Here is a 12,320-nt window from a genome sequence, read left to right on the forward strand (position 1 = left end):
TCTGGAATGCACTGCCTGAAAGGGTGGTGGAAACAGGTTCAATAACAACTTTCAAAAGAGAATTAGATATATACTTGAAAAGGAAAAGTTTGCAAGGATATGGGGAAAGAGCGGGTGAGTGGGACTGATTGGTTAGCTCTTCCAAAGAGCCGGTGCAGGTACAATGGGCCGAATGGCCTCCTTCTGTGCTGTAATATTCTATGATTCATGCAGACCAATCTTGTGAGACCAGTTAAGAAATACAACAAATTGTATCCTGCTGTTTATTTATAAGCCGTTACTTGACATCAGTAAACCTACAGCTAGGTTATTCGCAAGACTGTTGTGAACACAGTCCTGCACAAAGCTTAACTTTGCTTGTGTCTGTTAATGTGCAGCAAGCCACCCAAGAGCTGAATGAAGTGCTGCCGGTTCTGGAACAGGCCATATTGGCCCTGGGGGCCCTGGACAAAGGGGACATCTCCGAAATCAGGTGTGACCTTCAAGCTGCAAGTTGCAAATACCGGGTACCTTAATTATAACACAATTCTCTAGCTCAGAGCCTGCATTACAAGCAAAGTGCTGAAAAAATGGCTGACTTTTTATAGCGTGGCAAGTTATTAGGGTCGGGATACAGTGACCTTCCAACTATGCTAGTTGACGCAGAATCCATAAAAAATTATAAAAAGGAATTAGAGAAATACAGTCAAAATTCACTATAACAAACTCCCTCGGGACCGGCAGAAAAGATTGTTATATCAATGTGTTCACTATAGTGGGGTTGGATTTGCTGCATCAGAAAAACGAAGAAACTGCCCATTTGAATTGTTGAAAATAATCTATACAGTGTAGATTGATGATGGCTGCAGTTGCCTCGTGCTAATTTCCTCTTTGCCTCGGTGGAGTTTGTGTGCAGATGTCAGGCCATCCTTTCAGGCAATAAATGCATACGTCATGCGGGATTCCCGCCAAAATAGGTTATCTTTCAATTAGCCTCAGGTTAAACTCCATTGTTGTATCCGTGTCAGTCCTATTTAACCGTTCATTGTAGTAGGGCTGATTTCCATTGAAAAAATTGGGTCTTGACTTTGGGATCATTATAAGCAGGGTTCGTTATAGTAAAGTTATAGTGTACCCGAAAAAGAAAAATATAAGGAGCCAGGATGACTGTGCTGTCATCAGCAATGGCCTGGAATACTGTGAGGCTGTGCTGCGCTGGCTCTCTGGAGGAGCGATCCATTCAGATCCATTACCCTGCTCATATAAGTGTGAAGGGAAGAACAGGGTATTGGATCTGAATGGATCGCTCCTCCAGAGAGCCAGCGCAGCACAGGCCCACAGTATTCCAGGGCACTGCTGATGATAGCACAGTCAGCCTGGTTCCTCGGCAGGACCTGGAAGGGTAGACCAGTCACTGGGTGCAAGGAGTCGTCCGACTCAGCTCCTGTTAACCCTGCAAGCCAAAACCTTAATGATAGGGTAGTCCTGGGTGGACAAGCAACAGGAAAGCTTGCCAGACAGCAATATGGATGGCAAGCTATGCAATTTTATCTGGTTAGACTCCAGCAGTTACCCCAACGCACAGCCTCGGCTATTGCCAACCTGCACCTAATACTTTCAGAAATTAGGTAAGCAGGATGCATCCCTCCAGGGAGAAAGTGCACATTCCATTCGAACAATCTATCTCTGGGATTTCCGTGTGTAGGTGGGATGCATGGAAATCTCAGCTTGGTTTGGATACTCTTTAGCCTGGTGATGGGTTTCTGCATGTGTCAAGACACCTGGCTGACCAAAAAAGAAATGGTGGACTGAATGGCCTCCTATGCTGTGAAATTCTATGAACCTCTCCCTCATGTTTCTGCAGAGTATACACCAGCCCCCCTACTCTGGTTCTAACCGTGATGTACGCCGTCTGTATCCTGCTACAGAAGAGCCCAACCTGGACGACAGCGAAACTCCTGCTCGGTGACCCCAGCTTTCTCAAACAGCTGGTGAACCTGGATAAAGACAACATACCAGAGAAGGTAACCACCTTTAGCTGGGATCACTAAGGGCAGACTTTGCCCATTTCATAGCTGTATAGTACAATCAATCAGTCTTTCTCTTACACTGCAGAGTAAGTGCTGACTACAATCCACTACATAAAATATCTTCTGTTAATGAGCTGTGGATTACTACTCAAATATAATAATCCTTGCATTTGATATAGCTCCTTATCACGTTGTTGAGACACCCCAAAGCGCTTCACAGGATTTAGGGTAAAGTGGATTGACTGTATTTTGTGGGCAAAAAACGGCAGCCAATTGCACACAGCAATGTCCCATAAAGAGCCATTGCGTGAGTAACCAATTTTATTTGGGGGATTGTTGGCCAGTACACAAGGAGAAACTCCCTTCTCTTTTTGAATACTGTAGTGCCATGGGATCTTTAATGTTCACCTGAACAAGCAGATGAGTCCTTGGTTTAACGTCTTATCCGAAGAACAGCTCCTCCGACAATGCAACACCCCCCCACAGTACTGCATTGGATTGTCAGTTTAGACTACGTGATTCCAAGTCCCGACCTGGAACTTGAACCCACATACTTCTGAGTCAGAGGAGAGAGTCCTACCATTGCACCAGGCTTTCACAAATAAGTGAAGTGATTACATCCTTTGATTTGATTCCAGCCTGTGACTCTCCCAGAGACTCATTAATCTGCGCACTGTATATAAAGCCCTTTCCTCCCTCGAACCCCTTGATTTTATTCCAGCCTGTAACTTCAGTTATTCTATTTATAAATCCCTTGCACGCCGTGCTTAGATTAGATTTCAGTCTATAACTCACACTGGGAATCTGTGACTCTATATAAAAATGGCCCACTCTGGAACCTTTCATCAGATTCCAGTTTCCAGGAATCTGTTATTTTCTGCCTAAATATTGAGAACTGTAATTGCGCATATATATATGTGTATATATATTTCCACACAGATAGTTGTGAAAGTGTGTTTTTTGCTTAATGCACAAAGTACAGTAAACTCGAACCTGGCTTAACTTGTCACTACCACTTAAGACATCATATTTTTAATATCCCAGCACCATTAATGTATGTATTTATACACATGCCTAACTCGCTACTCCTTGTAGCCTTGGAGTGACGAGTTATCAGGAGTTTACTGTACACGCTTTGTTCACAGAGTGAACAGAATCAGATGCCTTCATATGCTGGAGAAATTACCCAGCCAAACGAGCATTCACCTCCTGACCAAATAAATAGGAGGCTGGGAATTTATCTCTGACTACCACCAGTCCAAGCAAGCATAGTGTAGTGGTTAGCAAGCTCGCCTCGCAAGTGAGAGGACCCAGATTTGATTCCTGGCCGAGGTGAAACCTTAGGCAAGTTTCCTCACTCCATATGCCTGATTACCTAGCAGTAAGTAGGAACCTGGTTGTACATCAATTGTCAGATCACTTTCCGGGGGTAATAATCCCTCAAACAAACAAACAAACCAAAATGGCGCTATGTGTTTCGTTCACAAAATATTTAGTCAATCCACTTTACAGTGAAGCGCTTTGAGACATCTTAACGACATGATAAGGTGCTATATCAAATACAAAGATTATTATAACAAGCCCTTTAATGTAACTCAAGTGAAGTGATTCCAGCACATCCAGCAGGTGATTTGAATGGAGTGGACACAGGTTATTTTCTTATCAAACTGGTAGAGAATTGAAAAAGAGAAGGGAGTTTCTCCCAGTGTTCTGGCAAACAATCCACCAGATACATCGTCCATTCATTTCATGGATGTCTGTGGAACATTCACGTGCACAAATTGGATGCTGCATTCGCCCACATACAGTCACTACACTTAATATTAACTATGTTGAAATGCTTTCAGATACTTTTATGTTATGTGAGCACTTTTGTCAGTTGTACAGATGAGATTTAACCACAGTCCTATCTGTCTGAGCTTAGAGGGGAAAGGTGGTACGTTTAAAACAAAGGGTATTATTGAGCATCTCACGGTAAAGTATGCACTGGAAGTTTCTGCTTGTCTCTGTTAGTCTCATATACATATCTCTAGCTCAGACATTGTGTATTCAGTCCTCTTCCTCATCAGGACTTGAGCTCACAGTCAAGGGTGATATCCAGTGTAATACTGAAGGAGCGCTACATTGTCAAAGGTCTTTCAGATGAGACCTTAAACCGAGGTCTCCTCTGCCTGATACTATTGGAAAAGAAAAGTGAGTTTCTCCCAGTATCTTCGAGCCAGAATTGTAATCTTCCGTATTAATGGATCATTCACTTCATGGCTGTTTGTGGGGCCTTGCTGCATACAATTGCACTTGACGGCAATTAATTTCAGAAGCCACTATATTTATTGAAGGATTATTGTAAGGATTCTAAAATTTTGTAGTGCTATAAAATTGCAAGTTCTTATTTTCTAGGATATCATCAAATTGGTGAGACCGTTTAATACTCCTTGGCTCCCGTCAACGTTTTCACTGCTGCGGATCTAAACTCCTCAATCTCCCTGGGCTCTCCCTCAGACTCACCAAACCAGTGCGCAATCTAGGCGGCCGGTTGGAACCCCAGCTCTCCTTCCTCCCCCACTTCCGGTCCTTGACCAGGACCACCTTCTTCCACCTCTGTCACTTTGCCCGCTTCCACCCGTACTTCACCCCAAATGCAGCCGAAACCGTGGTGCATGCGTTTGTCATCTCCTGCTTGGATTACTCAAACACACTCCTCGCTGATCTCCCAAGCTCCACCATTCAAAAGATCCAGCTCATTCAAAACTCTGCATACTTATCCGGACCAAACTCCGTACCCACATTTCACCACATCTGGCCAGGCTCCACTGGCTCCCCGTCACTGAACGGATCGACTTTAAGATCCTCACACTCGTGTTCAAATCCCTTTTCTCTCTGGCGCCTTCCTACCTCTCCGACCTTCTCACTTTCCAATCCACCACCCGCCGCCTCCACTCGACTGGCGATGGCCTCCTGCTCATTCCTCCCATGCTCCGCCCCACAATTGGATGTCACGCTTTCAGCCACTGCGCCCCGAAACTTTGGAACACCCTCCCTCAATCCTTCTGGCTTGCCCACTCTCTCCCCCTTTTCAAGTCCCACCTGAAAATCTTCCTCTTCCATCGTGCTTACGGCCACCTCCCAACACTGCCCCCGCCCCTGATGCCGGCTCGGAGTCAGACTCTGCCATTGTTAAGTGCTCTGAGACGCTACCCTGCTTGGAGGGCGCTATACAAATGCAAGTTGTTGTTAATACTGCATTGTCACAAAATTGTTCATATTGTCTGCTGTGTCATTGTCTCCCCTTCTGCTTTTTGTAGGTCTTCCAGAGTTTGAAAATTTATTCAAAACGTTCAAACTTTAACCCTGACAGGGTCGGAGCAGTGTCCACCGCCTGCCGCTCACTCTGTCAGTGGGTACTCGCACTAGAGAACTATAACACGGTCAAAAAGGTAGGAGTCTGTCCAGCTTGGACCAACTGGGAGGTGATCATAGAAATCCTACCTAGTCTTAGCTCATAAAATCAGGTCTTAAAATGTAATATCACCTAGAATTTCAGCCTGGTGCAGTGTGTAGCACTCTCAACTCTGAGTCAATAGGTTGTGGGTTCAAGACCCACGTTGGGGATGTGTTACACTGTTGGAAATTACGTCCATCAGATGAGACGTTAAATCGAGGTCATATCTGCCTATTCAAGTGGAAGTTAAAGATCCCATGGGACCATTCGAAAAGAGGAAGGAATTTCTCTCTCCCGGCTGCCGAGTTCGCCTACAAAATATACAGTCACCCCAGTTCACAATACATCATGTGGAGTGCTTTGGGACATCCTCCCGACATGGAAGACGCTATACAAATTACAAGGAATTATTATTAGAAAAATTCTTGCATTCAGATTTATTTTAGAACCTGGCTTCTTTTTATGAAATGTGGAATACTGTCTTCTAAATTAAGACTAAATTTAAGATTATTTATACAGTTCTGTGCCATCTTAAATTTTAAAACAAAATAAACTCAGAAGCTAAGATTAGCTGGAATTTTGGGCTGCTGGAGCATTTGATTCTAGGCTACGCAATTCAAACTCATAATAAAGGGAGAAATAATCTGTCCAAAAAATTCACAATTGCTATGCGTTATTGGCTGCCGCGTTTTGTCCACAAAGTATACAGTCAATCCGCTTTGAATTATATTAGTGCCGTTAAGTGTATTGACTCTAATATGGGGTTACCATGTGGTCATACAATGAATCTGGGCCACTGACTGCTGCTCTGCTGCAGGAAAGGCAAAAGAGGTTACTTTTACTTTAGTTTTCAGAATGGCTGCTCTGCACCTTCCCTTGTCATCATGAGGTATTGATGCCTCCCCTCGACTGGCTCTGGCCTCCTGCTTGTCCCTCGTACCCTCCATTCTATCATCGCCGGCCGCGCTCACAGCCACTATGCCCCAAAACTCTGAAACACTCTCCCTCAGTCCCTCTACCTTGCCCCCTCATTCCTCATCTTTGGGTCACGCCTGAAGACCTTCCTCATCAACCATGCTTACTGTCATCTGCCGCCACCCTCTGGCTCTGTGTCATGCTCCAGGACTGTTAAGCGCTCTGGGGCGCTACCCTGCATAAGGGGCACTACACAAATGCAAGTTGTTGTTGAGTAACCATGATTTTTGTCTTTAAACTCAGGCCGTTCAACCCAAACAACAGCGAGTGGCAGAAGCCAAGGAAGCGCTGGGCATTGCTCGCGAAAAGCTGAAGACGAAGCAAAGAAGCCTTAACCTGGTAAGACATTAGCTGTTTCTTATCCCAAATTTGACCTGTTCTTATATTTCTTCCCTGTTCGGCATATGGACCCAGTCTTATCCAACTGCCAAAGGGTTAAACTACTGACCAATGGAATCTGAGTCCTCAAGAGATAGCACCATCTGTTATCAGGTGAGTCAAGCTGATCCAGCACAGCTTCACTCAGTGGCCATTATCTGTTTATTCCCAACTTAATTTTGTAACTCCTGTCCCTCTGTGACCGAAAATGTCAGACACAGCACATGACTTAGGAGGAACAGGAAGAGCATTCAACCCATTCAGCCTCTTCTACTGGTCTATTAGATCATGACAGATCTTTTAATTGCATTTCGGTTTCGCCACAACCCATATACCCCTTACTTCCAAAGGATTTATCCATCCTTACAGTTTATCCTGGGAAGTGCTTTGAGATGCCTTGACAATGCGAAGGGGGCTTTATTAAATGCAAGGATGGTTATTTTTATTTTTGGATGGTTATTTTTATTATCACTACATGTGTGAAGGCTTGTGACATGATAAAATGCTCTAAATATGCCAGTTCTAAGAAATATTTGCTGTTTTCTGATGTCTGGCAACTATGTCCATACAGATTGAGGATCACCAGCAATCGCTGCAGGATCTGTACAACAAAACCGTGAGCCAGAAAGAAAGTCTAGCCAATCGCAAATACCTAGCTACTAATCGGCTGATACGGGCCTCTCTCTTGATCTCTGCTCTTGGTGAAGAAAAGGTTTGTTCTGATCCCAGTAGGAATCTGAGGTTTTATTTTTGGTCAGGCAGGTGTCATGCAAGCACACACACACACACACACGTCACTATGTATTTATATAAGGACCTGTGAGAGGACCTTAAAATCAATCTGTTCTATAATATGGAGCAAGTGGAGCCTGGCAAGGACTGGGTTGATGGGGGTGTGGACTTTAGTAGGAGTGAGGATATGGCCAGGCCTATCAAGTTGAGTGGGAACATTTCCAGCTCAGAGTGACTGGTCTGTTCCTCCAGGTGCCACTGACTAGCCAGGCTGGCTGGTTTGTTGCCAACTGTGCCTTAGAGTACATCGGATCTGCCTGCCATAGGACCAGACTTTTGAGACCAAAACAGAACCTCGGTTTAATCCTTCTCCCCAGAAGGCAGAGGACTCCAACAATTTTGAAAAGAAGCTTGGACCAAACTATTGTGCTGCAGCCAGAGAGATGTCCAGACCTGAAACCAGTCGCAAGAGAGATTTGGATAAAGAAAGCCCCAGCCTATTTGATCTCACCCTTCCAGAATGCCCTCCCTACCGTCCTACCATTGTACTATCGAGCTGTTTTTTTTTAAATGGGTCTAATGTGCTGTGCGCAATTGGCTGCCGTGTTTCACCCACAAAAATTCACTTTACAATATATTCTGTGAAGCGCTTTGGGATGATACAACAACAACTTGCATTTATATAGCGCCCTTCACGCCGGGTGGCGTCTCAGATATGGTGCTGTATAAAATTTTCGCACAGCAACTTATATTATTATTATATCAAGTTCGAGAATTATTATTATTACTACTAAACGATTGTGCCCAAACCAATCTGCTCTTGAGATAGCGTGATCAGGGTTTCTTGATGTGACTCATTGTGTTGCAGGTGCGTTGGAAGCAGTTTATCCACGAGTTGGACAAGTGTATAAAGGGGATCGTGGGTGACACGCTGCTCTCAGCTGCCAGCATCACCTACTATGGAGTGTTCACGGCTCAATACCGGAGGAGGATAATGGAGGAGTGGCTCAGACTGTGCACCTCTTCTGATGTCCCTATCTCACCCGACTACACACTGGTCAAAGACACAGTCGAGAAGAATCAAGTCAGTTTTTGCATTGAAATGTCCTTGTGCAGGGTTGATGTAGAACAATAGCTGAATGAGGGGCACGGGGCACTAGCTCCATGAGGGGAATGAAGGCAATAGCTGTACAAGGGGTGTGTTGGAGCAGTTACTCCAATAGAATGACCTGGGTTTGATTCCTGGGCAGGGCGAAACCTTCCCAGGCAAGACAAGTTTCGTTACTCTACAGCTCTCTGTTTACCGAGCAGTAAGTAGGAACCACGACAGTTTATGGGACACTGCTATTCGCAATTGGCTGCTGCATTTTACCTACAAAATACACTCTCAATCCACTTTACAATATATTATGTGAAGCGCTTTGAGACATCTCATCGATGTGATAAGGCACTCTATCAAATGCCAGGATTATTATTATTATTGTAACTCCCCCAATACTATATTGGAAGATCTGTGAACTCCAAGTGCCATTGCAAGGATTGAACCCACAATCTTCTGATCCAAAGACAACAGTGCTGCTAACTGAGCCAAGGTGACACAAGGCGGGGAACAGAGAAAGATGAGTTGTGGGAAAGGAAGTGCAAGATTACAAGATTAGTTTGGATTAAGAAGGCCCTGTGTCTCATTTGATCTCATCCCTCTAGAATACAGATCCTAATATAGGGAGGAAAGAGTGAGAAACACAGGGAGAGGCAGAAGGCTGGCGGGGACAGTGAGAGGGAATAAGAGACAGAGGAGGGAGGAAGCTAGGGTATGTGCAGAGAACGGGAGGAGAGACTGAAAGTCACAGACAGAGTGGGAGAGGAGGATTACAGGATGTCAGCCGGTTAAGAAATTGTTTGTTATTCAGGTTCGCAAGTGGCAGAACAAGGGGCTTCCTCCGGACCACTACTCGATGGAGAATGCCATTTTGGTGATGAAGGGGCGTTGCTGGCCCCTGATGATTGACCCCCAGGGGCAGGCGTGTAAGTGGATCTCGCAGATGGAAGGCAAGCAGCTGAGCGTAATTGCTGCCAAGCACCCCAAGTGTATGAAGACCTTAGAGACCGCCATCCGCATGGGCCAGCCGGCTCTGCTCACGGTTAGTGCATACAGTACAACAACAACTTGCACTTATATAGCGCCCTCCACACAGGGTAGCATCTCAGAGTGCTTAAAAGTGGTGGAGCTTGACTCTGAGCCGGTGGTGGGTGGGGGGTGCAGATTACCGTGAGCACGGTCGAAAAAGAAGGTTTTTAGGCAGGACTTGAAAAAAGGGATTGAGGGAGAGTGTTCCAGAATTTCGGGGAGTTGTAGCAGAAAGCAAGACCTCCAATGGTGGAGTGGAGGGTGCAAGGGACAAGCAGGTGGCTGATGACAGTCGAGCAAAGGCACCAGGTGGGGGAATTGGGGAGTGAAAAGAGGTCAGAGAAGTAGGGAGGTGCCAGGGAATGATACAGTACATTGCAAACGAGAGGACGCTGGTTCAATTCCTGGGCAGGACAAAACCTCAGGCAAGTTTCCTTACTCCACATGCCTCTGTTTAACTAGAGTAAGTAGGAACTCGCTTGTTAGTCAATTGGCGGATCACTTTCTGGGGGAAATAATTCCTTCAAGAAAAAAATGTGGGCACTCAATCCTCGGCTGTTTGTGGGTCACTGCTGTGTGCAATTGGTTGCCACGTTTCACTCACAAAATATATAGCGAATTCACTTTGCAATACAGTACTTTGAAACAGCTCAGGATTATTATTATTATACAGACACACAGAGATACACAGAAAACATTGAAACTCTAGATTGGTGCCAGTCAAGCAAAGGCGCGTAGAGTCACAGAGAGCTTCAGAAGACATTGATGATGGCTTTGATGATGGTGATGGCTTTCTGATGAGATGCTTTAAGGAAACTACAGTTAATATTTAATTAATGATGAAATAATGGGAGCACAATTTGGATGTTAAGCAGTTGTTTCCTTTATTGTAGTTCCACGGTCAATTGTTATACAAAGAGCAAAGACCCACTACCATAAGTCACAATAATGGGAGCAACCAGGTTATCAGAGAATTTAAATATTGATGAGTTGCCTATCTGTGAAGCCCAGACCATAGAATAGCTCGTAGGTCCGATGCTGTGAGGCACATTTACCAGCAGTGTTCGGATTCCAGGTGTCCATGTAATGGATGCCAACTAGAATATTCTCTTTCAAATGTCTCTTCACTACTCCTTATCAAAAGGCCATTCCCGGTAAACAAAACCAAGACCACCATGTTTTCCTGCAGTTTTCCAACACTTTATGTTAACTCTTTCTTCACAATGCTTAACTGAAGTTCAACCTGCCTATTTAGGAGGGCATTAAAGATTCCTTGACACTTGCGGTGGTAGGGAAAGTAGGACGGGTATTGTGGAAGAATTAAGTCAAATGGACTGAATGGCCTTTCTCACTGAAGCCTTTCTTGTGAACATTTGAGCTTCAGTTTTTGTGAACTTCACAGGAGATGACGGAAGAGCTGGACCCCAGCCTGAGGCCAATTCTGCTGAAGGTCATTTCCACTCGAGCCGGCCAGGACTACATCAAAATCGGGGAGACGGAGGTAGAATACAATCGCAACTTCAGGTGATTGTAAGCACGGGTTCACCGCTTTAAAAAAAAGTATCAGTGCGGGGCAGGGGCACAAGTGTGCGAAGGTGTTTGGCTGGTTCAGGGGGTGGTTCTGGGGCTGGTTTGGTGACACAGGTGGGTGCAGTGGGTAGTTTTAGGGTGCGAGGGTTATTCAGGTGTGACGGGGCTGTGGATCCACACATTAAACAGCCTCATTACTATAAAAGCGGGCTCTCTTTTGCCGCAGGTTGTACATGACCACACAAGCACCCAACCCTCAATACCTCCCATCTGTGTCTATCCTGGTGACTCTGATCAATTTCACGGTGACCTTTGAGGGTTTGCAGGACCAGCTGCTGAGCAGAGTGGTCAAGCAACAGCACCCACAGGTGGAAGAGCAGATGGGGCAGCTTCTGGAAAGCATCACCTCGGACAAGAGCGCACTACGCGATCTGGAGAACAAGTCTCTCTCACTCTTACAGAAGGCAGAGGGTAAGAGCCAACGCAACACGTTGCATCTTCTAACAGACCGTTCGGTTGTAAATTTCCACTGTTCATTTGTTGGGGAAATTTGGTCTGCTTGCCTCCTCAATTATTTCCAGTGGTCGGTGGGTAACCAGCGAGCATCAATTTAATATGGAGTTCTGTAGCAAATTGAACAGAGCATTGACCTCGCAAGCGAGAGTACCCGGGTTCAATTCCTGGGCGGAGCGAAACCTTAGGCAAGTTTCCTTAGTCCACACGCTTCTGTTTACCTAACAGTTAGTAGGAACCCAGTTGTTAGTCGATTGGTGAATCGCTTTCTGGGGGTAATAATCTCTTCAAAAGAATGTTTTTAATAATAATTTGGTCACTCAATCCATGGCTATTTGTGGGACACTGCTATGTGCATTTGGCTGCTACGTTTCGCTCACAAAATACACAGTTAATTCACTTTAACAACAGCAACAACTTGGATTTATATAGTGCCCTCCATGCCGGATGGCGTCTCAGAGCGCTTTACAGTAACAGATCCCGGGGCTGAGCCAGGGGGAGGAGGAGGAAGATGACCAAAGGTGCGGTCGAAAAGAAAGGTCTTCAGCAAAGACCTGAAAATTTTACTGTATATTCTGTGAAGTGCTTTGAGACATATCAACAATGTGATAAGGCG

General features: G+C 45.2%; 1 protein-coding gene across 1 annotated transcript in view; it reads left to right on the forward strand.

Moving 5' to 3' along the window:
- The window catches only part of LOC103181702 (dynein axonemal heavy chain 6), a 164,941-nt gene that overhangs the window by 127,589 nt on the left and 25,032 nt on the right, over positions 1 to 12,320 (forward strand). Inside the window, 9 exon segments of the mRNA XM_042333144.1 lie at positions 378 to 472; positions 1,844 to 2,003; positions 5,312 to 5,443; positions 6,667 to 6,762; positions 7,373 to 7,513; positions 8,402 to 8,617; positions 9,444 to 9,674; positions 11,064 to 11,185; positions 11,418 to 11,662. Coding sequence (XP_042189078.1) covers positions 378 to 472; positions 1,844 to 2,003; positions 5,312 to 5,443; positions 6,667 to 6,762; positions 7,373 to 7,513; positions 8,402 to 8,617; positions 9,444 to 9,674; positions 11,064 to 11,185; positions 11,418 to 11,662 — 1,438 coding nt within the window.

Source organism: Callorhinchus milii, unplaced genomic scaffold, assembly GCF_018977255.1.
Source record: "Callorhinchus milii isolate IMCB2004 unplaced genomic scaffold, IMCB_Cmil_1.0 Scaffold3, whole genome shotgun sequence".
NCBI lineage: Eukaryota > Metazoa > Chordata > Chondrichthyes > Chimaeriformes > Callorhinchidae > Callorhinchus > Callorhinchus milii.